The sequence below is a fragment of the Vigna angularis genome, chromosome 10 (genome assembly GCF_016808095.1).
Source record: "Vigna angularis cultivar LongXiaoDou No.4 chromosome 10, ASM1680809v1, whole genome shotgun sequence".
In the NCBI taxonomy this organism is placed as follows: Eukaryota; Viridiplantae; Streptophyta; class Magnoliopsida; order Fabales; family Fabaceae; genus Vigna; species Vigna angularis.
The window spans coordinates 6705704-6729034 of record NC_068979.1 but is presented as its reverse complement, the minus strand read 5'-3'; the positions used below and the strand labels follow the sequence as shown (position 1 = coordinate 6729034).

Genomic DNA, 23331 nt, shown 5'->3' with positions numbered 1-23331 from the left:
AATTGTGTAGTACGTAAATGATAATCTAGAAAAGCCAGCAATATTTTAGGAGATTTGGGCATTCCGCAGCTGACAAGTGATTATATACGCCTCAGATTTTTGGTTCAGGGATATGGTTCCATATTGGTTCAAACAACTTGACGAGAAGCTGAAGTACCATTTTAGGGGGCCCGAACAGTTGTGCATAACAGCTGTAACAAAGAGGAGACTGCCATGCCACTTTTTCCAAAATACAGTAGATAAACAATCTTCGAATATAAACACGAAACTTAGAATAATATTAATAAACACCAAAATTAGAAAATTATGAAAGCACGAAACTTAGAAAATTATAAGCTTGGAGACGCGAACGTGGTAAATAGTAAATTTGAAAAAAGCTTGTCAAAATACAAGCAGTTAAATAGAATTGTATTGCTATGATTCTTTGCTGCAAATACAGTTTTATTTGAGAATGACAGGAATATGAATCAACGTTGATGAAGAATGCAACAATTATCACCAAAAATAAAATTTATTGCATTTTTGTTCCTGTCATTTAGCATTGACAATAAGTCTAACCATCCATCAGCAAGGAAATCAATAGACACGAGCTTTGGGAGGGAATGATTCAACCTCATCATCCAATGTATTCAAATGCACTGGCCTGTAGTCTAACCGGACCTTCTCGTTCTCCCAGTATCTGCAAATGAATGCACACTTAGTTAACACGAAATTTATTGACACAGTTTTTTCCTCAGTTGAATAATTGTAAATAGTACAAGCAGCTCCATTTTAGCCGACTCCACCCATTAATCTTTCAGAATAGCTGGTTAATTAATATTGAATCGATTAATCATCCCTTAGTGATCATGGTGAAAACATTGATCCCTTTCATTTGTATTTCAAGCTGACATAATTCTTACTCGAAAGAACATGATAGGTTGTTTGATCATCTCGGATCTCCATTCTTAAATTAAAATTGTTGTTTTCTAGACAATATCACGCTTCCGGTCAGAGTTAGGATTAAGTAATACAACCAAAATATCTCCCTCACACCAACTTCTCTAATGCGTTGCAAAATACCAGATTCTTACATCTTTAAATTAACTGTCATTGAGTAAAAGATCACTATTAGAGACAATAGCAGCTAATTTTCCACCTAAAAAGGGAGCATGCTCAATTAATGACAATATCATCCCAGTCACAAGTGCATCAACTTAGTGGGCGACTGGGATGATCCAACGATGGACGAGAGCTGAGAGAACTCCAGCTCTTAAGAAACAAAAGGCTCAAAGACCGAAAGAAGATTAACAGGTTGAGGATCACTGAAATGGATCTACCTCATTAACATGTTTAACTCCACGATTGCAGCTGCAACTAGCACCAAGCATTTACGGCTTTAAAAATAGTTATTACATAAAAATGACGGAATGAGGATTCAATTTCACCAACAAAATATATCACAACTGATAAGTTTGATACAGTTTACAAAAGAAGAAAAAAAGAAGGTAGTTAGTACAGTTGTAATTACATAATTGTAATAGACTATTATAAATAGTCTTACTAGGAGGTGAGCAGACAGTTTTTGGAGTATTTTGTAAAGGGAAAAGTTAGGAGAGACAGGTCCTCTCCAAAGACCTTGAAAATTGTTCATTGTTGGTTCCTGTTCTTACCGCATTGGTAGAACAGGACTGTCTGGTTTCTTAGTGAACATCCAAGAACCTGTCTTGGAGTTCTGTGTGTGAAATAACAGTCTGGGTACCTATCAATTGGTATTCAGAGTCTCTTTCCTGGTGCTGTGGTAGCTGTTTGGGGCATGGTGAATACAAGAATGGAATCAAGATTGGATGCACTTGAAAAGATTGTGCAAGAACAGGATAATGAGTATCATAGGAGGTTCCAACGGCTGGAAGATATGATTAGGGGGCTTATAGTGGTTGTGGAGAAGCTGTCTTCCACTGCGAAACAATCAGAGGATAATGTTTTGTCACACATGGAGGAAGTGAGGGCAGTAGAGAGAATGACAAGAGGGTCCGTCCTATCTTCCTCAAAATGGAGGAAGTTGGACATCCCTGCCTTTGTAGGAGAGGAAGCCTATGGCTAGACAAACAAATTGGAGAGGTATTTTCGTTTGAAAAAGAAGTCAGTGAAGAGAAAAGAATGCAGGCTGTCATGGTTGCTTTGGAGGGGAAAGCCTTGAATTGGTTTCAGTGATGGAAAACCTGCAATCCAAATCCTACGTGGGAGGTATTCAAGGTGGCTGTTGTTCGCAGGTTTCAACCAACAGTGCTGCAAAACCCCTTTTGGAATTCTGATTGGCTTGCAACAAATGGTTTTAGTGGAAGATTATATTGCGCAGTTTGAACAGTATGCTGGGTTCTTGAAGGGGATTCAACAGGATTATTTGGTAGGCATTTTCTTGAATGGGTTAAAAGAGGATATCAAGGCTGAGGTTAAGTTGTATGAACCCAGAAATCTTCCTGAGTTGATGATGAAGGCTCAGATGGTAGAGGAAAAAATCAGAGTTACAGCAAAAGGGGAGATACCAGACTTAACAAGTAGCATCACTTGTCAGCAGGGAGGGCAGCCAGCCACATCTACCCAGCCCATGCCTCCTCCACTTACTGAAGACTATATTCTGGAAGTATATCCAGAACAACTGCTATATACTAGAAAGACCCCTCAAGGTGACTTTAGAAGTTCTTCTCAAATAGAAACATCTATCAGATAATGAGAATAGTTGGGAATCTGCTTCCTGCATTCATAAAGAATTTCCAGAATTTCACCTTGAAGAAAAGGTGAATCTTCATGGAGGGGTATTGATAGGTTTGATATAGTTTACAAAAGAAGGGAAAAAGAAGTTAGTTAGTACAGCTGTAATTACATAACTGTAACAGACTATTATAAATAGTCTTACTAGGAGGTGAGCAGACAGTTTTTGGAATATTTTGTAAAGGGAAAAGTTAGGAGAGACAGGTCCTCTCGAAAGACCTTAAAAATTGTTCATTGTTGGTTCCTGTTCTTACCACATTGGTAGAACAGGACTGTCTGGTTTCTTAGTGAACATCCAAGAACCTGTCTCGGAGTTCTGTGCGTGTGTAGTAACAGTCTGGATACCTATCAACAACCCATTTGATACACTTTATCAGTCTCAAATTTGTGCTTTTTTAGACAATTAGCACCTACTCAGACCCAGCAAAACCCAGAAATTAGGTTGGGTCAAAACTGGTTAAATCACTCCAACGAAAAACAAACATAAAGATGGAGGAGTGTCATCATTTTATTCCTATCTCTACAAACGAAGCATAGGAACAAATATCCCAGTTCTATTTCATACTCACTACCATTCCTTTCCATCAATTCAAATTACCTAATAACATCAAGCTACCAATGGAAAGAAAAAAATCACTACTCAAGTGCCTGCATTTGTAAATAGAAAACCAAATAACTGTATGAAACATGACTTACCCCACAGTGTGTTTCATCCAGTTCTCATCATCTCTAACCTGCAGAATCCAACATAATATAGTTAAGTGCACCATTCACGTTGATGGTATGAAATTTGCACGAGTGATAGAAAACTGACCTTGAAGTCTTCACGGGCATGAGCTCCTCTACTCTCTTTCCTAGCTTCAGCAGAGTACATTGTGATGCAAGCATTTATCAAAAGATTTTCCAACTCAATAGTCTCAATCAAGTCGGAGTTCCTGTAAACATGTAGCCAATAGGCGTAAAAAAATGAACATCCATGAAATATTAGGATAAGTGCTAAAATGGAATTACCATATTAAACTGCGGTCCTCGACCTTAACATCACGGAAGCTCTCCCACGTTTTATCAATTAATTGACAACCTGTAGTGCAGCAGATAAGTTCAGAACATGGAGATAGTTAAGGAATCAACAAGAATTAAAAAGGATTTGACATGAGGATAAAATATGCATGACAAGAAATGGATTACCTTCTTCTAATGTTTCCTGTGTACGGAACACAGCAGCATTGCTTTGCATGACTCGTTGCATATTCAACCGAATTTTTGAAGTTGGCAATGAACCATTTGAATTTCTCAATTTTTCCAGCCATGCAATTGTTCTCTGACCAGCATCTTTCTCTAAAGGCTTTTGTTTCTCTCCTGCAAAAATGGATGACAGATAATATTATAATACTAATTTCAGTGTACACAATCTATTTCCAAACAGCAAAAAGAATCTTGCCTGGTCTATGGATTTCTGCAACTCTATTTGCACAAGCTCTACCAAAAACAACAATATCCAGAAGAGAATTTGCACCAAGCCTATTGGCACCATGGACTGATGCACAGGCTGTTTCCCCAGCGGCCATCAATCCAGGAATCACCGAATCTGGATTGTCACCTTTAATGGTAACCACCTGCACAGCAAATAGCATTAATTAGATAATTACTTGGATTTAGCTCAAAATGAAATGATACTGTTAATATTGTCGTTGTCAAAAATGAAATGCAAACAATTATTACTTGTGATGCACAAGTTTTTAGTCAAATTTTGTGTACGAGAAGAGCTGAATGAAGGACAAAAGAATGGGACTGGAGAAAAGTAAGCATAGAACACTAATTTATCAAACAATCGATAGAAGTAAACAATGTTAAAAAGCTGCAGTTTATGTTTTGAATTTTAAAAGGATTCATTCGTCACAAGTTAAATGCATTTTCACTGGAATTAGTTCTTCCGAAGTAGCACCCATTTACTCAATGCCTGGAAATAGTTCCCGTAGTCTACTCAGAGTCTAAGAGATTAAGGGACACAGCGGGATTGCACAAGTGAAATTGACTGATTGTACAGTGCTTAGTTATGACAGAATATCTGTCTTCCCCTCCCTTTAAATTCAACAACTATAGCATGAATAATTATCCTAGATTTTTCTTCTCATTTTCATTACGTTGTATATTTTTTAATCTTTCAATTGGAAGTCCCATTTCAAACTGAGTGCATGACTATACCTCTCCATAATGGTTTGTGGGAATACCACCCATGTTATAATGTACAGTTGGTAAAACAGGGATGGGTTCCTTTGTAACATCCACACCAGCAAAAATAGCAGCAGTTTCAGAGATTCCAGGAAGTCTCTCCTTGAGCACATCTGGGGGTAAGTGATTCAAATGGAGATAGATGTGATCTTTCAGGGGTCCTGAAAATAATTTCTCAAAGTTAATACAACTTTACTTGAAAAGAAAAAAGCATCAAACTATAAATGAGAGGACATGATTTTCATCGAATTCAGATGATTCATTCAATTGTAGGAATTAAAAATAAAATATAACTTGAGAATTTGACATAAAAGTTATACATCTTTACCACTCATTTTCCTTAAGCCTAAGAAGTAATAGCAACCAAACTTTGTATATGTTAATATAAACTTTTGTATGAAGACATGGATATTTCAGTATAAGCCAGCATACCTACACCACGACCTTCCCTAATCTCCATTGTCATTGATCTTGAAACTACATCTCTTGATGCAAGATCCTTTGCAGTAGGGGCATATCGTTCCATAAATCGCTCACCCTCACTGTTCCTGAGAATTCCACCTTCACCACGAGAGCCTAAAAGATCAAAAAATTAAAATCAGAAAATGAAAAACATTGCATTCCAATTTCATTGGACAAGGTGCTTGTAAAGTAAAAACAAAAGCAAGAACAGGTAGCAAATAAAACTTGAACTGCAGACCTTCTGTTATAAGGCAACCTGCTCCATATATACCAGTTGGGTGAAATTGTACAAACTCCAAATCCTGCAGAATTTATGATAAGCATTCGAATGAGAAAAGAATAATGCCAAAAGACATCAAATTAATATGGAAAAGCAACCCAAAAGAGAAACACACCTCAAGAGGGATCCCAGCACGTGCAACCATGGCATTGCCATCTCCAGTACATGTGTGTGCTGAGGTTGCAGAAAAGTATGCTCTACCATAACCCTGAAGCATAATAGAAGATCTCACCTATCCTTCATAAGTGAATTAAAAAAAAAATTAAGTACTGTCTAACATAAGAAGGCTATGTTACCCCTGTGGCCAAAATTGTTGAGGCTGCTTGGAAACGATGTAGTGTTCCATCCTCCATATTCAAGGCAATTACTCCCTGGCAAGTGCCTACAGATCCAATATAGAAATTAGTTAACTTTATTATCAACATACAATTCTCCCCCACCATTGAATACTAGTTATATAAAGCAACTACAATTGAAATAGATAACATAATTACAGTCAGTAAACAAGTAATGCGAAGTACATGGGAAATTTGCTCATCAAGGCCAATGAATGCTAAGATCTTGTTAGATGAATTGGTTGCAAACTAAGTGAAAGCAAGTTGTTTCTACAAACTTACCATCATTATTCATTAAAAGATCCAACGCAAAATATTCCACAAAAAACTGGGTATTATGTCTCATAGCTTGACCATAGAGAGTGTGCAGTAAAGCATGCCCAGTTCGATCAGCAGCACATGCACAGCGGTATGCTTGACCTCCTGTATCATAGCAACAGAAGGATACCACTATCAAGTCTCTTCTCAAAAGAAAAAAAAAAAGGCTGACAGTCTACAATAAATTCTCGAAATACCTTTTCCATAGTTCAAGCTTTGACCACCAAATGCACGCTGATATATTTTTCCATCCTCAGTTCGGGAAAATGGTAAACCATAGTTCTCTAGCTCGATGACTGCTTTTGGTGCTTCTCTGCACATATACTGTATGGCATCCTGATCACCTGTTGGCCATAGAGCTTGCATTAATTAAGAAACAAGGGGAAAATCATACTATTAAATAGGAAAATGTCGATTTTATTTTCACATTTAGGTAAACAGGCAAGGGACTTTATCTTATTCATTAGAGTTAGACCGATTTTGAGGCAAATGTAATTTATAAATGTTTTTGGCACACGGGATGTAAAATTTCAAAGATCGAGTTAGTTTATACCTAGCCAATCACTTCCCTTGACAGTGTCATACATGTGCCACCTCCAGTCATCTTCTGTCATGTTTCCCAAAGCAGCATTTATACCACCCTGTACAGAATTTTATTCTCACAAATTAGTATTGCCAGTATATTCGGGTGGGGGGGCTTGATATGACAATAGTTTCGACAAAATATACTTTGGTGCATCACCCAATACTTCTTATGTCATGATTTGTAACTAACTATACAAGCACACAAGAACAAGATGAGAGGGGGACATCCTCAAAATGTTTCTTTAAAAGCACACAACGGCAGAGGAATAGTTAAATCATCATCCATCATTGAAACGAACAAAACAACATATTATATTACCAAGTTTAAATTGCAATGAATAGCAAATAAAACTAAACACAAGGAGAATGAATTATGAAGAAGGGAAGCGGTAACGGTATCAAAGTGACCCAAGACTATAGTTAGGGGACAACTACAAGTTACATCACGAGACATACCTACAATTGACATCACAACCAAAGGAAGCTACAGTCACTCTCAACTAGTTGAAATCATCAGCCAATAGCCCACGTACAGCCATTCATTTTTTTTTTTCATAAATACACTTCAGTGGGAGAACTTTTCACATGGATACTACTTACACTGAAGTCAGCCAAAAGACCCAATAACGAAAACCGCAGAACAAATAGTAACAATACCAGTACAACTAATAAACAAGAGAAAAAGGTGTTAGCAATGCTCTCATACCTGAGCAGCAACCGTGTGTGAACGAGTGGGAAAGAGCTTGGTGATACAAGCAGTCTTGAATCCATGTTCTGAAAGTCCAATAGCAGCTCTCAATCCCGCGCCACCCGCACCAACGACAACAGCATCATAAGTATGATCCACCACGGTATACGAGGAGTTAACCCCACTCTGCACATCACGAAAAAGGATTCAGGTTCAGTGAAACATCATCCGCGTGTAAAAGATCCAGTCAAAGAGATACAGAAGGTAAAAATGAAAGGAAATAAATTGGAGTAAAAGAACAGGCGAAGTGATTGAGTATGCACGGAGTTAAAAGAATAAACGAAAAATGGTAAGATCGGCAAGAAAGAGAGAGTCTCTCATACGGAGAAGAATCTAGAAAGGTGAGATCCGAGAGGGTGATCAGAGGTGGATCTGGTGGTAGAAGCAGCCCCACGAAGCCCCCGTGCGATGCACCGCCACATTTCCGCCGCGCACTCTACTTCTTCCGGCTGAGTTGGTGTTGTCTCCGATTGAATACTGGAGATTCCGACTCTCTTTTTGTGCGTGTGCCTCCCACCTTACACTTCTTTTCTCTGCTTTCGTTTCTCACGCCGTCACAAAGAGAAAGTAACGACGCTTCAATGGCGAACACGTGGTGCACACACTACCTCGGAGATATTAAATTGGATTTCATTAAGCGGTAATTAAATGGTAATTACATCATTACACTATGATTTTACTGCCAACGCTAAACTTTGTATTATAAATAGGATTTATAGCTCAGTTTTTAAAAAACAAGTGCTTTTTTAACGATAATCAATCTTATTACTCTTTGGGAGATTTTCTTAAGCTTTTATTTCTTTAGGTATTTTTTATTTTATTTTTAATTGCTTGAAATGATCAATAATTATAAAACATATCATAGTATAAAGTGTCCATTGTAAACTTAAACATAATTCTAAAATTAATTTAAAATAATTTTAAGTTAGAAAAAAAAACAAACATTTGTTGTGTGTTTGCATGGGTAAAAAAACACTTGTGTGTGGAAATATCCTTTTTGGGGATAATTATATGACAATTATATTGTATTCCTAGTAAAAAAAATAATATGAAAGAATATTAACCGTGGTTATTATATATACACTATAAAAAAGCATTTAATGAAATTTTAATAATTAAAAATAATTTTAAGATGAATTAAATGTTTTTCATCTATTAATTTTAAACCTAATTCACAACTGCATGATTTCTTCTTAATCGATATGTTTATTTTAAAAAATACATATTAAATAGTCTACACAGAAATTCACTTGTTAAAGAAATATTTAACCTAATTTTGTAAGTCTTAAAATTAACATCATACTATAGCTACTATTGCTTAAAATAACCTTTTCATACTCCAAACTTATAGCGATAAGAATCTGTGAACAGAACTTGGTGCTTCTAAACTTAGGCCCAAATATAACAAATAGGCTCAAACCCGATACTAAAAAAGGTAAGGGTTTCCCTGGGGCTTTCTTACTGCACCCCCATCTTTTCTTTCTGTAGCTCCAAATTTTAGTGTGATGCTAAATATATCCCTTCCCGATATATATAAAATATTACTGTAAAAGGTATTATATTTATTGGTTCTCGCATTTCTAAGTTACTTTCATTTTCAGAAGCAACTAGAACGGTGTTTTCTCTCTTCTTCAACTCCAACTTTCTTCTTCTTGAAAAACGTTGTGTTTCTTCCTTTATTTTTATTCATTTTTGATAGAATTTTTTTTTTCATTTTTGTTCATCTTTGAAAGAGATACACTATTCACTTCATTCTTTTCACTTATATTTTCTTTAGAATGTCATATTTGGTATTTATTTTTATTATATTTTACATCTAAATTTCAAATTTTGACTTATAAAAATATTTACTAGATTTAAAAATTCGTAAGGTGATTAAATTTTAATCAAGAAATTCACCGAATTTAGAAATATGTTTTAGGAACTTATCAGATTTCGAAATCCAATTAAAAATTTTGTCAAATTCTAAGTTTAGAAACTCACTGGACTTTGAAATTTGGTTAACGATATTACCAAATTTTTGAAATCCAGTTAAGGATACTACCAGAATTTGAAATTCGATACTAGGTTTTTTAAAAATTTATTTTACTTGTTTTGTTTTACGAGTTTATTGATTTTCAGTAATTATGATTGAACAAATGAGGTATTCTATGTTAATGTTATGTTGTAGGTGGTGAAAGTCTTTATATATAATATGAAAGATTGTCCTTTAAGTTTTATGAAATCACAAGTAAATACCAATTTCATGTCAGATTTCTCTTTTTTTATAAATGAAATGTGATGGAGATTACACAAATAATTGTACTACTAATAAAAAATTTCTCACATATGACTAGTTAATTCAATAGATTTGGGAGATTGCTTTTGATCTTGGTTTTGTTGTTGTCATTATAAGATCTTAGAAAACCAATGGTGGTCAATTTGGAAGAAAACGTATGCATTGTTATGATGTTAAAATGATGGAAAGTACACGAAATACAAAAATGATGGTCAACATAGTATATCCGGCATAAGAAAATGCAATTATCCTTTTAAATTGAGAGACAAACCAATTTATATTGGGGAAGGATGAGTACTAAAGGTAATGTATGAATATCATAACCACGATTTATCATAGACTTTAATTGATCACCATTTTGTTGGGAGGTTAAAACGAAACAGTTATTGCTTGTTGATATGACTAAGAGTTAGGTAAAGTCTACAAATATTTTCCTTATTCTTAAAGAAAATAGTTTTTGTAAGCCATGTATTTTGGTCAAGTAGTGTAGGTTTCTTTAGACCATGTATTTCAACCAAGTATGTAGGTTTGTTTAAGGCTAATATTAATGCCTAATTAGTATAAGGGTTTTCCTTAAGCTAGACATCCAAACCATGTGGAAAGTATGTGTCATATGTCATGTTTCCATTGGAGAGGATTTAGCTTTACTAGTGATCGCATGACACTCTAGGAATAGATAAGATTGTGTTTTATGAGTGGCCACATGTCCTTCCCTCATTGGAAAGGATTTGTGGACACTTGTCAACTCCTTAGAATGACTCGTTTTTTGTTAATGAGTGCAAAGGTGGGAAATAATGCTTTTAGGGTTTTTAGGAAACACTCTTGCCTATATATAGAAGTGTATGCTCTCTTGCAATCATTTTGGATTTTGAGAAAATTTATGTTGTCCATTTTTTGGCCATACTATTGATCTTAAGATCAAGACTAGAGCAACCCATGAAGTCCCTCTAGTCGCCTTCCTCTTTTAGTTGACCTAACCTCTCTTAGAGCCTTCAAACACCACACCACCACCATTTAACCACTATATGGTCATGAGCTTCTAGCCTTACAAACAACATAACTTTCACATTTTCAGCCTTATCCTTGATGATCCACTACATTTCCACACCATATATCTTCAAGGGACCATCTTCATATCATATTTCTATATTTGGCCCAACCTAGCTAAGAGATTGCTATCATTTGGGCTTAAGCATGGTATGTAAGGTTTATGGAAGCAGGTAGAGAATAGTTTGTTAACAAGGCTTTAGACTTAAGCATGGTATACCATAAATGCTTATGGAAACAATCAAGATGACTTTGTGAGCGACCAAAGTGACTATGGGAGCGGTCAAAGTGGCGGTATGATATGGGAAAATGAAAGACATAATAATGAAATTAAATTAATGACATTAGAATAATTGTGTGTATGAATTTGAATGATGTATGTTTGAATTATATATGGTGAATGTGTTTAATGACAGTATGCTATGGTAAATTTTAGGTTACTCACCCTTGTTTGATTGTGCATATAACTGTGATGATTGTATAATTCGTAATGTTATACAGAAACAAATTATTTTACACATCAAGTTGATCATACATAAAGATAAAAGACTTGCAAAGATAGTAAAAGTTGGATTTTTGTAAATATTATGTTTTGAATAATTTAAAGATGTATTGTTAAATTATATGTTAGAAATTATAACTAGCGCTACAAGTATTATGAAAAATACTTATGGATATGAAAAATATCTTCAAGGAATGTTTGTTTGGTATTTTATTATATTTTGGAATGATTATTTGAGAAGGTGTTTTAAGATCCATAAATACATTTTGAAATATGACAACCTCTTTTATAATAGATGTTTCAAAAGTCATTTTGAGTTTCAGAAATACATTCCAAAAAATTTCATTTTTATTTTTTTTATTCCAAAATAACTATTCTGGAATATGTTTCCAAATTCAAAAATACCCTCCAAAATATAGATTTTTTTGTGCGTCTGAAATATATTTCTGAATCCATAAATCCCTTTTAAACACCCGTTTCAAAAATTTCTTTTATATTCCAAAATGTGCGTTATAAATATAAAAATATTTCCAAAATAAATGCTCTATAAAGTAATTTCGAATCTAAATATACCCTTTGGAGTACTCCTTTATAAATTTCTTTCTTATATTCGTGATTAGTTGTTTCAAAGATATTTTCGGAAGCTGAAAATATCTTCAACGATATCAAATATGGAAAATATTAAAAACAAAAAATGTAGGAATTTTTATTTTATTTTTTATGAGGAGTAGTTTGGAAAGTACAACTTTTATGAAAGTGTATGAAAAATAACAGGTGATGCAGGAAGTAGCACCCATGTTTAAAATGTCAAAGGCAACATGAAAATGAAATGGACTGAATCCAATGATTTAACGAATTCAATGTTGCTCTCTCCACCATCACTAAATATTTTTTTGCACCATTTCATATCTAATTTATTCTTACTATAAAATGGATGTTGATATATGTAAATATATTTTATATTTTATTTTATTATTTTTATTTAAAAATAAAAAACAGTTTAACGGATGTGACCACATCCCTGACATCCGAACATGGCACATTTGTTTAATAGATTTTTAAAATATATTTTAATTATTGTTTAAATAATAATACATAAATTAAATTAATAATAATTATTTTATTAAATAAAATAAAATTAATTATAAATAATTAAGTAATAATTTTAAAAAAATTAAATAATACTTATATATTAATTTAAAATATAATAAATTAAAAAACTAAAAACTAAAAAAGAAAAAAAATTTAACGGTCACATTCGTTAAAGAATGTGACACATCCGTTAAAGAATGTGACACATCCGTTAAAGAATGTGACACATCCGTTAAAGAATGTGACACATCCGTTAAAGAATGTGACACATCCGTTAAAGAATGTGACACATCCGTTAAAGAATGTGACACATCCATTTTAATAAATTTTTTAAAAATATTTTAATTATTATTTAAATAATAATACATAAATTAAATTAATAATTATTATTTTATTAAATAAAATAAAATTAATTTATAAATAATTAAATAATAATTTTAAAAAAATTAAATAATATTTATATATTAATTTTAAATACAATAAATTGAAAAACTTAAAATTAAAAAAAAAAAAAACCTCAACGGATGGCACATCCGTTGTACAATTTTTTCTTCAACAGATGTCGACATCCGTTTAAGAAAAGAGGTGGGGTGTATGAAATTTTAAAATATAAAGGATAATTTTGGAATTTAAAAAAATGTGCAGGTGATGCAGGAAGTAGCACCCATGTTTAAAATGTCAAAGGGAAAATGAAAATGAAATGGACTGGATCCAATGATTTAACGAATTGAGTGTTGGTCTCTTCAATACCACCAAATATTTTTTTTATCATTTCATACCTAATTTATCTTTATTATAAAACGGATATTGATATCCGTAAACATATTTTACATTTTATATTTTATTTTATTATTTTTATTTAAGAATAAAAAAAATTCAACGAATGTGACCACATCCCTCAGATCCAGATGTGGCACATCTGTTTAATAGATTTTTAAAATATATTTTAATTATTGTTTAAATAATAATACATAAATTAAATTAATAATTATTATTTTATTAAATAAAATAAAATTAATTATAAATAATTAAATAATAATTTTAAAAAAATTAAATAATATTTATATATTAATTTAAATATAATAAATTAAAAAACTAAAAACTAAAAAAAATAAAATTTAACGGTCACATCCATTATCCGTTAAAGAATGTGACACATCCGTTTTAATACATTTTTAAAAATATCTTAATTATTATTTAAATAATAATACATAAATTAAATTATTAATTATTATTTTATTAAATAAAATAAAATTCATTTATAAATAATTAAATAATAATTTTAAAAATATTAAATAATATTTATATATTAATTTAAAATACAATAAATTAAAAAACTAAAAAAAAAAAAAAAACTTCAACGGATGGCACATCCGTTGTATAATTTTTTCTTCAACAGATGTCGACGTTTAAGAAAAGAGGTGGGGTGTATGAAATTTTAAAATATAAAGAATAATTTTTAAATTTAAAAAAAACGTGGTGGTGCAGGAAGCAATGTGGGGTGGTGTAGGGAGTAACCCTCTAACAAATTTGGGTAAAGTAAAATGAAGACCAATCAAAGCTCATTTTCATATTTTACTTATTTTGATTAGTGAAAGAAAAAAAAAGAGAAAAAATTGTTATTTAGCGATTGATAGCATGCTTAGGGAGAAGTATTTTTTTCTGAAAATAGTATTTTTGTTTTCCAAAAATAATTACATAAACACTTTAAACTCTAAAATAAGGTAATCAAAACTCATTTTTATCTGTACCAACGATTTTGGAGCTACATACACATGTAGGTATGATTAAAGAAAACATGACGAACATAAAGAGTTTTTAATTCAATGGAATCACAGTAAAAAAGAAATTGTTATAAACAAATAAAAACGTTTTTCAAAAAACATTGTTTTTATAGCTACTAAAAACATCGGAAAGAAAAAAAAAAATTATAAGACATTCAGTGATTTTGATAACTAAAAGATGCATAAAACTAACTATTTTGATAAGTTGTCATAAAATGTAATTGTAACAGTAAAAAATGGTAAAAGAAAAAAAAGATGGCAAAATAAGTCCATGGCGAGTGTAATTGATAACTATTCTTTTTTTTTTCCCTTTTCCATTAATTAAACGCCAATATTATATTTTCTGTCTCTCTCAATATTATATAATGACATCCATTATATTTCCACCTTTTTTCTTTTTTCTTTCCTGGTATAATCTAGCATTTGGGTTGGTATATATTGGCGATCATTTTCCCATTTTGTTGGGACCAGAAATTGCTTGAATTATTGAAGAAAGGAAAGAACAGCACGACGCTTATCCGGTTATGCCTGCATTATGGAGATTTGTGGTGGGAATAGAGGAATCACCTTTAGATATTGCTAATTCTTAATTAATCAAATACATTAATAGCATATGATAAAAACAAGAACTTGGGAGTGAAGCAAAAATAATTAATCTAATCGCCCAACAGAAAATAACTAACTCCGAAAAAACATATATAGATATGAAACATTGCGGTGGTGTATCTATAATTTGATTCGTTATGGATCCCCGGGACCAGGAGAGGTTGGATTTGTCGGTGAAGCAAATATTTGTTTTGATTTGGATCCAAGCAATGGTTGTTTTCTCGGTTGCATAATTATTGATGCCTATGTCCATCCACGTTCCTGTTCTTAGGCTCCGTATTTTTCCAAACCTCATTATAATACAAATACTCTAAACCTTTTCTGCACTTCATATATAACTGTTTAGCCTCACGCACCAAACAACCATTTTTTGGCTTTTTATATATATACTTCAACAAGGCGGTTGGTACCCTCTTTTTCCTTCTAAACTCCGTATTTATCATTTGGATCCATCCGTAGCAGTTCCGTAGGCCACTGCTGCTGAAAAGATACATCACTGCGATCAGACAGCGAAACTTAACCTAACAACAATCACGCTACATGCCAAATTACATAACCTCACCACAGCCCTCTCGTTTACCATTATTTACTATTGTGGTAAATTTTAATTTTGTTGCAAATAATTAATAGATGAAAAAGAAAAAAAACTTAAAAAAGAAGGAAGAAAGGGGTAGGAGACATTCCGAATGCTGGTGAATGGAGGAGCCTGGAGTGGGGTCTTCACCAATTACTACTCGATTCATCAAAGTCAACAATTTCATATAAAGCAGCTACTTTTATTTTGGTTCTAGTTTATGATTTGTTCCGGTACTCAACATATTTATAGACCCAACAACAAATGAATCTGCCTCCCAGATTGCAAACCTCGCCTTCTTTGACCCAATACAAGGAGAAAAAAAGAGTAACGGATAAAAGAAACGATAAAGTATTACACAGAGCGTGCATGAAACCGATAAAGAAACAACTTCCGGCATTAATGCGTGGTATCTTTCTCGGGTATTCGTTTGAAAATTATTTAAGAAGAGCAATTTGCAAGGCGTGTGTGAAGATATAATAATGATAAACAACGTTGGATTGAAACGTGAACAACATATTTCATAATTGTGTCCCGCACGGGTTCATGTTGGGGACGTACGAAATGCGTTGGCGTAAAGGAAAGCAACAGAACGTAATGGATAGATTTTTACAGAAAAGATAATCGAGATTATTAATTATATATAAATATATATAGTAAGAAAAGGTGGTAGATTACAATAGTGGGAAAATAAGAAAAAGAAAAGAATAAATATTGAGTGGTGGTGGGGAGGAATATATAAAATGTACAATGTGAGTGGGTAGTAAAAATCTGGTACGGGCCAGAGAGGGAAGGAGAAGAGAAGAGAAGGGAAGAAGTGGTCCTAATCCCTGTGTTTGTACAATTGTACTTAATATTTGTCTTCCCTTCCTACGCCACAAGGAAAGTTTTAATCTCATGAAACTCAACTCTTGTTGACGTAGTTGAGTTTGAATTTTGGATGGGCTTGGTTGGAGTTACTTTTATATGGGGTGAACTAAGTGAGTTATTTGAATGGCTCAAATGAGAGAGTGGGCCTGGACTCTAATGGGTAGGCCCTTTGGGAAGTCCACGAAAGGGTAGGCAAAAGCTTGATCTGTTTCGGCCAATTCCCAGTGGTAGTTGAGGATGAGATAATGGATGAAAACCGCCATTTCAAGCTTCGCTAACTCTGATCCCGCGCACAGCCGTAATCCTCCTCCGAACGGCAGAAAGTTACTGTTTGCTGCGCTCTTGCTCGGACAACTCCCACGACCGCCATTGTTCTGCACCACCACCACCACCAACATCAATCAATATCCAATTATAATACAGGGATGCAAACCAACGTTAATCATGCGAAAAACGAAAAAACACATTAATAAATGAGAGGAAAAATAATTTTAGATCGATGATTGCGAATTTGTGGTGGTGCAGGAGTCACCATCGGATTGTTATCCCGAAATGGATGATGGTTGTATTTGATTATAATTTATTTTATTCGGGTTGAATGAATTGAAAGGAGAAAAGGGGAGGAAGGACCAGGTTGTGAAAAGGAAAAGCAGAGATGCACGTGCAGGTATGGGGCCCAGTTCCACATGGGCATTAATGATCTGGAACCTCAGGACCTGGCCACACGTTCACAAAACACCCATGCTCATCATCATCCATCGCATCCATCGGGACCCACCTCCGTACTGTTCACAACATCCCCTTCGCCGATCATGACACTTCATCATCTCAATTCTCAACCCTCCATAATCACCTTAATAAGGATGCGGATGGATGGATGGATGGATGGATGCATGCAATGCATGGACCCACTTCATCATCTCTTACCCCCCAAGCATCACCAAAACTCAAAAATAACCCCATAAAAACTACCATATCTATATCTATATCTAGTATGTCCTACGTTTTCTTCTTTACAAATCACCGTATGCATTAATTAATTAATTAATTAATTAATTAATTAATAATCTTAATCTTGAGCTTCCCTTAGGGGGACTACCATAGGTCATTAGGTTACAACTTTAGAAGCATGTGCTTTGGCGATTAGTAATTATAAGGCTAGGTTTGGGAATTGGGACGGAGGTGCTAATTAATTAGCTATGAGGCATAGGGTATAGGTAGTTAAAGAGTTAGGAGTTTGGAGGAAGTCAACTAGAATGATCAAGGGATGACATGAACCCTTATTTTCTTTTCTTTTTTTCTATTTCGTCAAACCGTACATCCTCTGTACGTTATGTTCGGTCTGATTCAGAAGCGCCCAACGTAAAAACCTGTTTCTGTTCTGGAAAGGAAGATAACTCACCCGGCTAATTGGGCTACGACTAGAAAACCACATGCAACTATTACGGGGTGACATTTTGGGCAAAATCCCCACCCCCAACTTCAACTAAATTTTGTTCTCACCCCACCTTCAGGGCAAAAATATTAAATAAAAAATAAAAAATAAAAAAATCAGCCAGTGAGGCAGTGATTGCATGTGGGCATCCACCGCAAGGACCGATTCAAGTGCTTGGGGACCTCTGCTTATTTCCTTTTCCCTTTTCCTTATATATCTATTTTTTATATCATGCATTGGCTTTTTAAGAAAAAGAAGAAGATGAAGAAAAGAAGAAAAAGGGGTGCACAATAATTATACAACGCGTGCTGTCCATAGTTATAAGTAGAACTGACCTGCCATCTCCATGGATTGAATTGTTGAGGTTGGTCAAAAAGTGAAGGATCCAGATGCACGGCTGCAATCACCGGAAGGACTTTCCACCCACATGGAATGTCATAACCTTTCAAACACACACACCATTTTCAATTCGATTTCCGGCGACTTTAATTTCCCTTTACCATAACACCTAAACCATGCTTCCTTTTCTTTTTCCACATCACAAATTTTCATCTTTCTATACTAAACAAATATACAAACTCCACACCCTCCAAACATACCTTTATAATTAACGTCTTTCAGAGCCTTCCTGTGGAGAAACCTCACAACATTTCCCAACCTCAGTGTCTCGTTCACAACCTTCACATAATATAACAAACAATTCGTAAATACACCGCTTTATGTCTAAGTGCACTTAAAATGCCCTTCTGTTGCAACTGCTGACTTGTGTACTACTGTTATAACATTCACTTACACAATGAGTAAATTCCATTCTTTTGTAATCGTCCCATGTGAGTTCCACTTCCCCTGCTTGTTTCTTGGCTCTGGCAATTTCACTGTGCTCTTCCTATTTATTTTGCATAAAAGTGAAAAAAGCTATAATTATCTACCAAGTAAAATTTGGAGTTAAGTGTGTGTGAGAAAGTGGACAGGGTGAGAAAAGTGTCAATAGATACTGTTCGACGTGGCGACATGGTTGTACTTGCTTACCCTTAACTGTTGCATAGCTTGAGGACAACCGGGCAAAAAGTAAATGGCTAGAGCTATGGCTACCGACGAAGTTTCATGGCCAGCGAAGAGCAAGCTCAGAATCAAGTCCAGAATTTGTTCCGTCGAGAGATTCGAGTGCTTCAAAACCCAGTTCAGAAGATCGTCTTCCTCCAAACTCTCGTTTCCCTCTTGGATTCTCTTCACTCTCTCTTCCATTTTCCCCTCTATGAACTTCAGTATGGTGGACCTAGACTGAGAAACACGGACAGACATCACAGGATTAAAAAATTAATTCACCACTGCCAAATCAGAAAAAAAAAAAATTTAAACATAATTTATTATTATTTTTAACATTACCTTTAACGCCTTTCGGTATGCAGTTCCAGGTAGATTCAGTGGCGCGGATACCACCCCTTTCATGAAAGTGACATACTCTTTCTTCAGTTGCTCTGTCTCGATTTCCCCAGGATCCATGCTCATGATATGCTTAGCCATCAGATTGAAGGTGAACTGCGATTTGCAAAAGCCAATTGAGAGTGACACAAACATGAAAAAACACCCCTTTTTTATGTGACTCGTGTGTGTTGAAGGTGAAACAAAAAGTACCTTCTTGGCTTCATCTTGGGCCGAGAATGTGCAATTTTGGTTCCAAGAGTTTAGAACCAAGAGGGTGTGTTTCTCCACCTCTTTCAAGAGGTGGGTTCTGAGCCTGGCGTGGCTTAGGAAGTTGAGCGATATAACCCGCATGTCTCTGTGCATGTCGCCAACTAAGACCAGCATGGACCATTTCCCGAGTATTCCACCAATGCTTCTGGGGTAGCTGCACTCGAACAGTTTCCCCTCGTTCTGTAGAATGAACCTGTTGAGTCCTGCGTCTGCTGACACTATAGCGGGCTCCCCAAATAGCTTCGACTTGTAAATTGTACCATACCTGAAAACAAACATTAGCATGTTCATTAGACCAGCAGAGTCCCTCTCTATATAGATTGTGCGATTTCATGTGAGCCGCTGTTGATGTAACGAGGACAATGAGATTTGAAACTCGGGAGTAAGTAGATACAAAATATTCAAGCTTTTTAGTTTTGGACCGATTATACAAGGTTTGGTGGTGGTTAACTAATTTACCTTGCTATGTGCTGCTCCATGAATTCCCCTATTGTGGTAGCAGAATAAGGCTTCAAATAGCCAATGGTTTCACCAAGAAATGGCCAGCCCATGTTACCTGGTGGAAGATTGAGCCTGGGTTTGGTTTGCTTTCTTTTGATAAGAATGAAGAAGACGAAGAAGATTGGAAGAAGAGCAAGAATGGACGAAGGAGAGTAGAAAGTTAGATGTGAGTCAGACATGGAGCTAGCCTGTCTGATTCTGATCTTTCTAATCTTTCTTTCTCTTTCTCTCTCTTTCTTTCTTTCTTTCTTTCTTCTGTGTGGTGTGGGTGTGTTTTAAGCCAAAAAAAAAAATGTGACTGCTTGCGGTGTGTTATGTTGGTGTTGTGTGCAGTTTTGGTTGCTATAAGAAAAGAAAAGAGAAAAACTAGAAAAGGTTTTGCATTTTATGGCGTAATAAAATGAGGAAAGGAATGGAAATTGGAGCTAATGAGAGCGTGAAGCCAATAGGGTGCTTTTATAAGCTTCTCTTCTGACTTTAAGCGAAAACAGCGGAAAGTAGGAACCTGCAAATTGGCTTTACACTTTGGAAAACAGTAAGCTTTACGATTTTAATCTTGTTTATGCTTTAATTATATTTCATTAATTCATCATTCTACTTTTTCTTTTTTTAAAGAAAAAAAAAATCTATGTGCTACCTTTCTTCTGTTCCATTATACTTTAGGCTAACCCACCCTACCAAGTACTAATCACTGTTGCTTTTGTTCTCTCCTATTCTGATTTTGGGAGAGAGCTTCTTCCAGGCATGCAGGGATTAATCAATACTTTGTCTTTTCCTTTCGGCTTCTCTCTCACTCACTCTTCACTTCTTTCTTCTTTCTTCTTTTCCAAACGCCCAGCTCAAGGGAAAGTTGAAAGTGATATCTTCTTCTGTTAACTCGTTAGGCAGAGAACATGCTTCTCTTTTTTCAAATACAACCAATTCTAAATATGTTTAATCTATTTCTTATAAGTTTTTTAGACTCGTGAAAACGTGGTGCTAGATACAAAAGATATATATGAACAAATATCTCTACATTTTTTTTTACTTTGCTTTTTTAAAAACACTGTTTTCGAAATAGCGTAAAATTACATCAGGAAACTATTTTTAAAAAGGGACAATATAATTAGATATGTCTTCCCGCGAAATATTAATCCCATCCCATGTCTTTAATGATTTTTTCGGTGTTTTTTTTTATTGTTCGCTATAATTTATTAATAGTTTTATACTTTGATTAAATTTAACCAAGAGAAAATTATGTTATTAGCATTCTTTTATTCAAAAATACTCAACCATTATCGAAAGGGCTTAGACTTTGATTGGTTCTTCGGGTGATCATTATGACTTTCAATGTTTTTCAAACATCATGTTGGAGGTCTCGTGTCACATTAATTAAATAATTCTAGTTTTGTAAGTTTGAGTCTCACATTAATTAATTAATCAGAGATGAGATTGATTTATATATAATTGAATGTAAATTTTATTTTTGAATTTGAATTAAGTTTAAAATTCTTTATTTAATACATAAAACTAAAATAGTCCTACAAATAAGTGTATCTAATTCTTAAATAATTAAATAAATTTTTTATTATAAATTATATAATTAAATTAAGTGTGACCTTTTAAATAATTTTAAGTAAATTTATTAATGTGATATTTGTATTAATTTATATCTAAGTTTGTTTAATTTAGAATATTGTTTGTTTGTTATTTTGAGATCGACCTTATTTATGTTTTAAATAATTGAATTAATTAATTTTAAATTTTATTTTATTTTACAAAATAAATTTGTAAAATTAAGTTTAGAGATATATATTTTGAGATCACAACCTAAAAGTAGGCGACATAATAAGATCAACAAACACTAAAAGTTTATTATAATAGGTTTTAGACTATTCTAATATCATTTCAAAAAATAAACTTGTTTAATTTAATTTTATAAAATCGAATTATAAGAAAAAATGTGTACTTAATTATATATATTAAATATGTATTAAATGACAGCATTGTTAAAATAAAAAAAAGTAACGAAGGAACAATAAAGTAAAATTTTATAATAAAAAAATGTATATTAACATGATAAAATAAAATTACATTGTCTTTTAATTAAAAATTATTACGCATAAGAATTTCCTGTAAGGTTAGTATTGTGAAAATAGTAATTTCCAAAGTATTTTGGATGAGAATTTAAAACAAATATTTTACCATGTGAATGCATGTTTATTAAACAATTGGAAGACAAAACTTGTCGGTGGTTTACTGTGTGGTTGTAGAAATCCAACCGTGAGAGAAGAAAAGTTATTTGAAAGCAATCAAATAAAATAAAATATAAAAACGTGGAAAAAGGTTATCCTCCTTGTATATAGTAATAAATGAAAATGTATAAACTTGATTTAATTTATAAAAGAAAAGTTCAATTCAGCTGCTAGATTTGTTATTTTTATTCTAAGAAATAGTACACGATTTAAGATTAAAATTGCACATATTATCCATTAAAAATATCTTTTAAAAAATGAAAATCAATAGCAAAAATCATGTCATATTTAATGCCAATATAATAGAATCTATAAAACTAATTCTTATTTAATCTTCAAAGAAAAAACCTATATATTTAAAACAAACTGATATCCAAATATTAATATTAATTTTTTATCGTCTGGTTGTCGCGAGACACATGATGAATGTTTTAGTCACAAAATTATATATGAATATATATAATTATAATATATTACCAAAAGGCAAACAAGTAATAACTAATTTAGAATTAAGAGGTTTCTAAGAGAATATTTTTCCACTATCCAGGTACTTTTATGAATAATTTTAAAATTTTAAGTGTTTGATGAGAGATTTGTTTGTATAATGCAAGTTATATCTCAAGTTTTATGATTTTTTTTATTTTAAATAAAAAATTATTACATGATAAAATAATATCGTGACATGATAATAACAATGTCATGTGTAATGAATAAGTTAGGTGTTATTACTTTAGTTTCCATTTAGTATCTGTAACTTTTTTTTATCTCAATTTAGTTTTTTTTCCTTTAGAAGTAAATAATTTTGTTTCTTTCTAAATTAAAATCAAATTTAATTATTTATATAAATGTTATACAAATATTTTATTAAAATTAATATTTTTATTAAATATTTTTAATAATATTACGTTTATTTATATTTGTATTTGTATTTTACATAGAATTTTATTTAAAATTATTTTCAAATTATAAATTTTTTCTTTTAAATTATTATAAGATTATTTT

The 23331-nt window shown here is 33.1% G+C and overlaps 2 protein-coding genes across 2 annotated transcripts; both read right to left on the bottom strand.

The window, feature by feature from the left end:
• Positions 1–352: 352 nt before the first annotated feature.
• On the bottom strand, positions 353–8304 carry LOC108335773 (succinate dehydrogenase [ubiquinone] flavoprotein subunit 1, mitochondrial). Its single transcript, XM_017571921.2, has 16 exons — positions 8035–8304; positions 7670–7837; positions 6932–7019; positions 6576–6722; positions 6343–6483; positions 6022–6107; positions 5841–5933; positions 5684–5747; positions 5416–5559; positions 4957–5144; positions 4193–4367; positions 3940–4110; positions 3763–3832; positions 3566–3686; positions 3448–3485; positions 353–679 (listed from the first exon to the last, which is right to left on the bottom strand). Exons 1-16 carry the CDS (start codon positions 8131–8133, stop codon positions 577–579), a joined length of 1896 nt encoding a protein of 631 aa, XP_017427410.1. The 5' UTR covers positions 8134–8304; the 3' UTR covers positions 353–576.
• A 7917-nt stretch (positions 8305–16221) lies between these two features.
• On the bottom strand, positions 16222–20524 carry LOC108334671 (cholesterol 22-monohydroxylase CYP90B51). The gene is made up of 8 exons (XM_017570568.2): positions 20054–20524; positions 19535–19859; positions 19286–19438; positions 18929–19180; positions 18693–18785; positions 18499–18577; positions 18235–18341; positions 16222–16838 (listed from the first exon to the last, which is right to left on the bottom strand). The coding sequence occupies exons 1-8, from the start codon at positions 20272–20274 to the stop codon at positions 16593–16595; spliced, it is 1476 nt and encodes a 491-aa protein (XP_017426057.1). The 5' UTR covers positions 20275–20524; the 3' UTR covers positions 16222–16592.
• Between the last annotated feature and the right edge of the window lie 2807 nt (positions 20525–23331).

What these genes read in the sequence shown, in the direction of transcription:
- LOC108335773 (XM_017571921.2), bottom strand. Translation starts at nt 8,133, where the DNA reads ATGTGGCGGTGCATCGCACGGGGGCTTCGTGGGGCTGCTTCTACCACC. An exon ending in ACCTTTCTAGATTCTTCTCC is followed by an intron (nt 7,838 to 8,034) that starts GTATGAGAGACT and finishes CGTGATGTGCAG; the next exon opens with AGTGGGGTTAACTCCTCGTA. An exon ending in ACAGGAAACATTAGAAGAAG is followed by an intron (nt 3,833 to 3,939) that starts GTAATCCATTTC and finishes GCTGCACTACAG; the next exon opens with GTTGTCAATTAATTGATAAA.
- LOC108334671 (XM_017570568.2), bottom strand. Translation starts at nt 20,274, where the DNA reads ATGTCTGACTCACATCTAACTTTCTACTCTCCTTCGTCCATTCTTGCT. An exon ending in ATGGAGCAGCACATAGCAAG is followed by an intron (nt 19,860 to 20,053) that starts GTAAATTAGTTA and finishes GTTTGTTTTCAG; the next exon opens with GTATGGTACAATTTACAAGT. An exon ending in CCCAAGATGAAGCCAAGAAG is followed by an intron (nt 19,439 to 19,534) that starts GTACTTTTTGTT and finishes TGCAAATCGCAG; the next exon opens with TTCACCTTCAATCTGATGGC.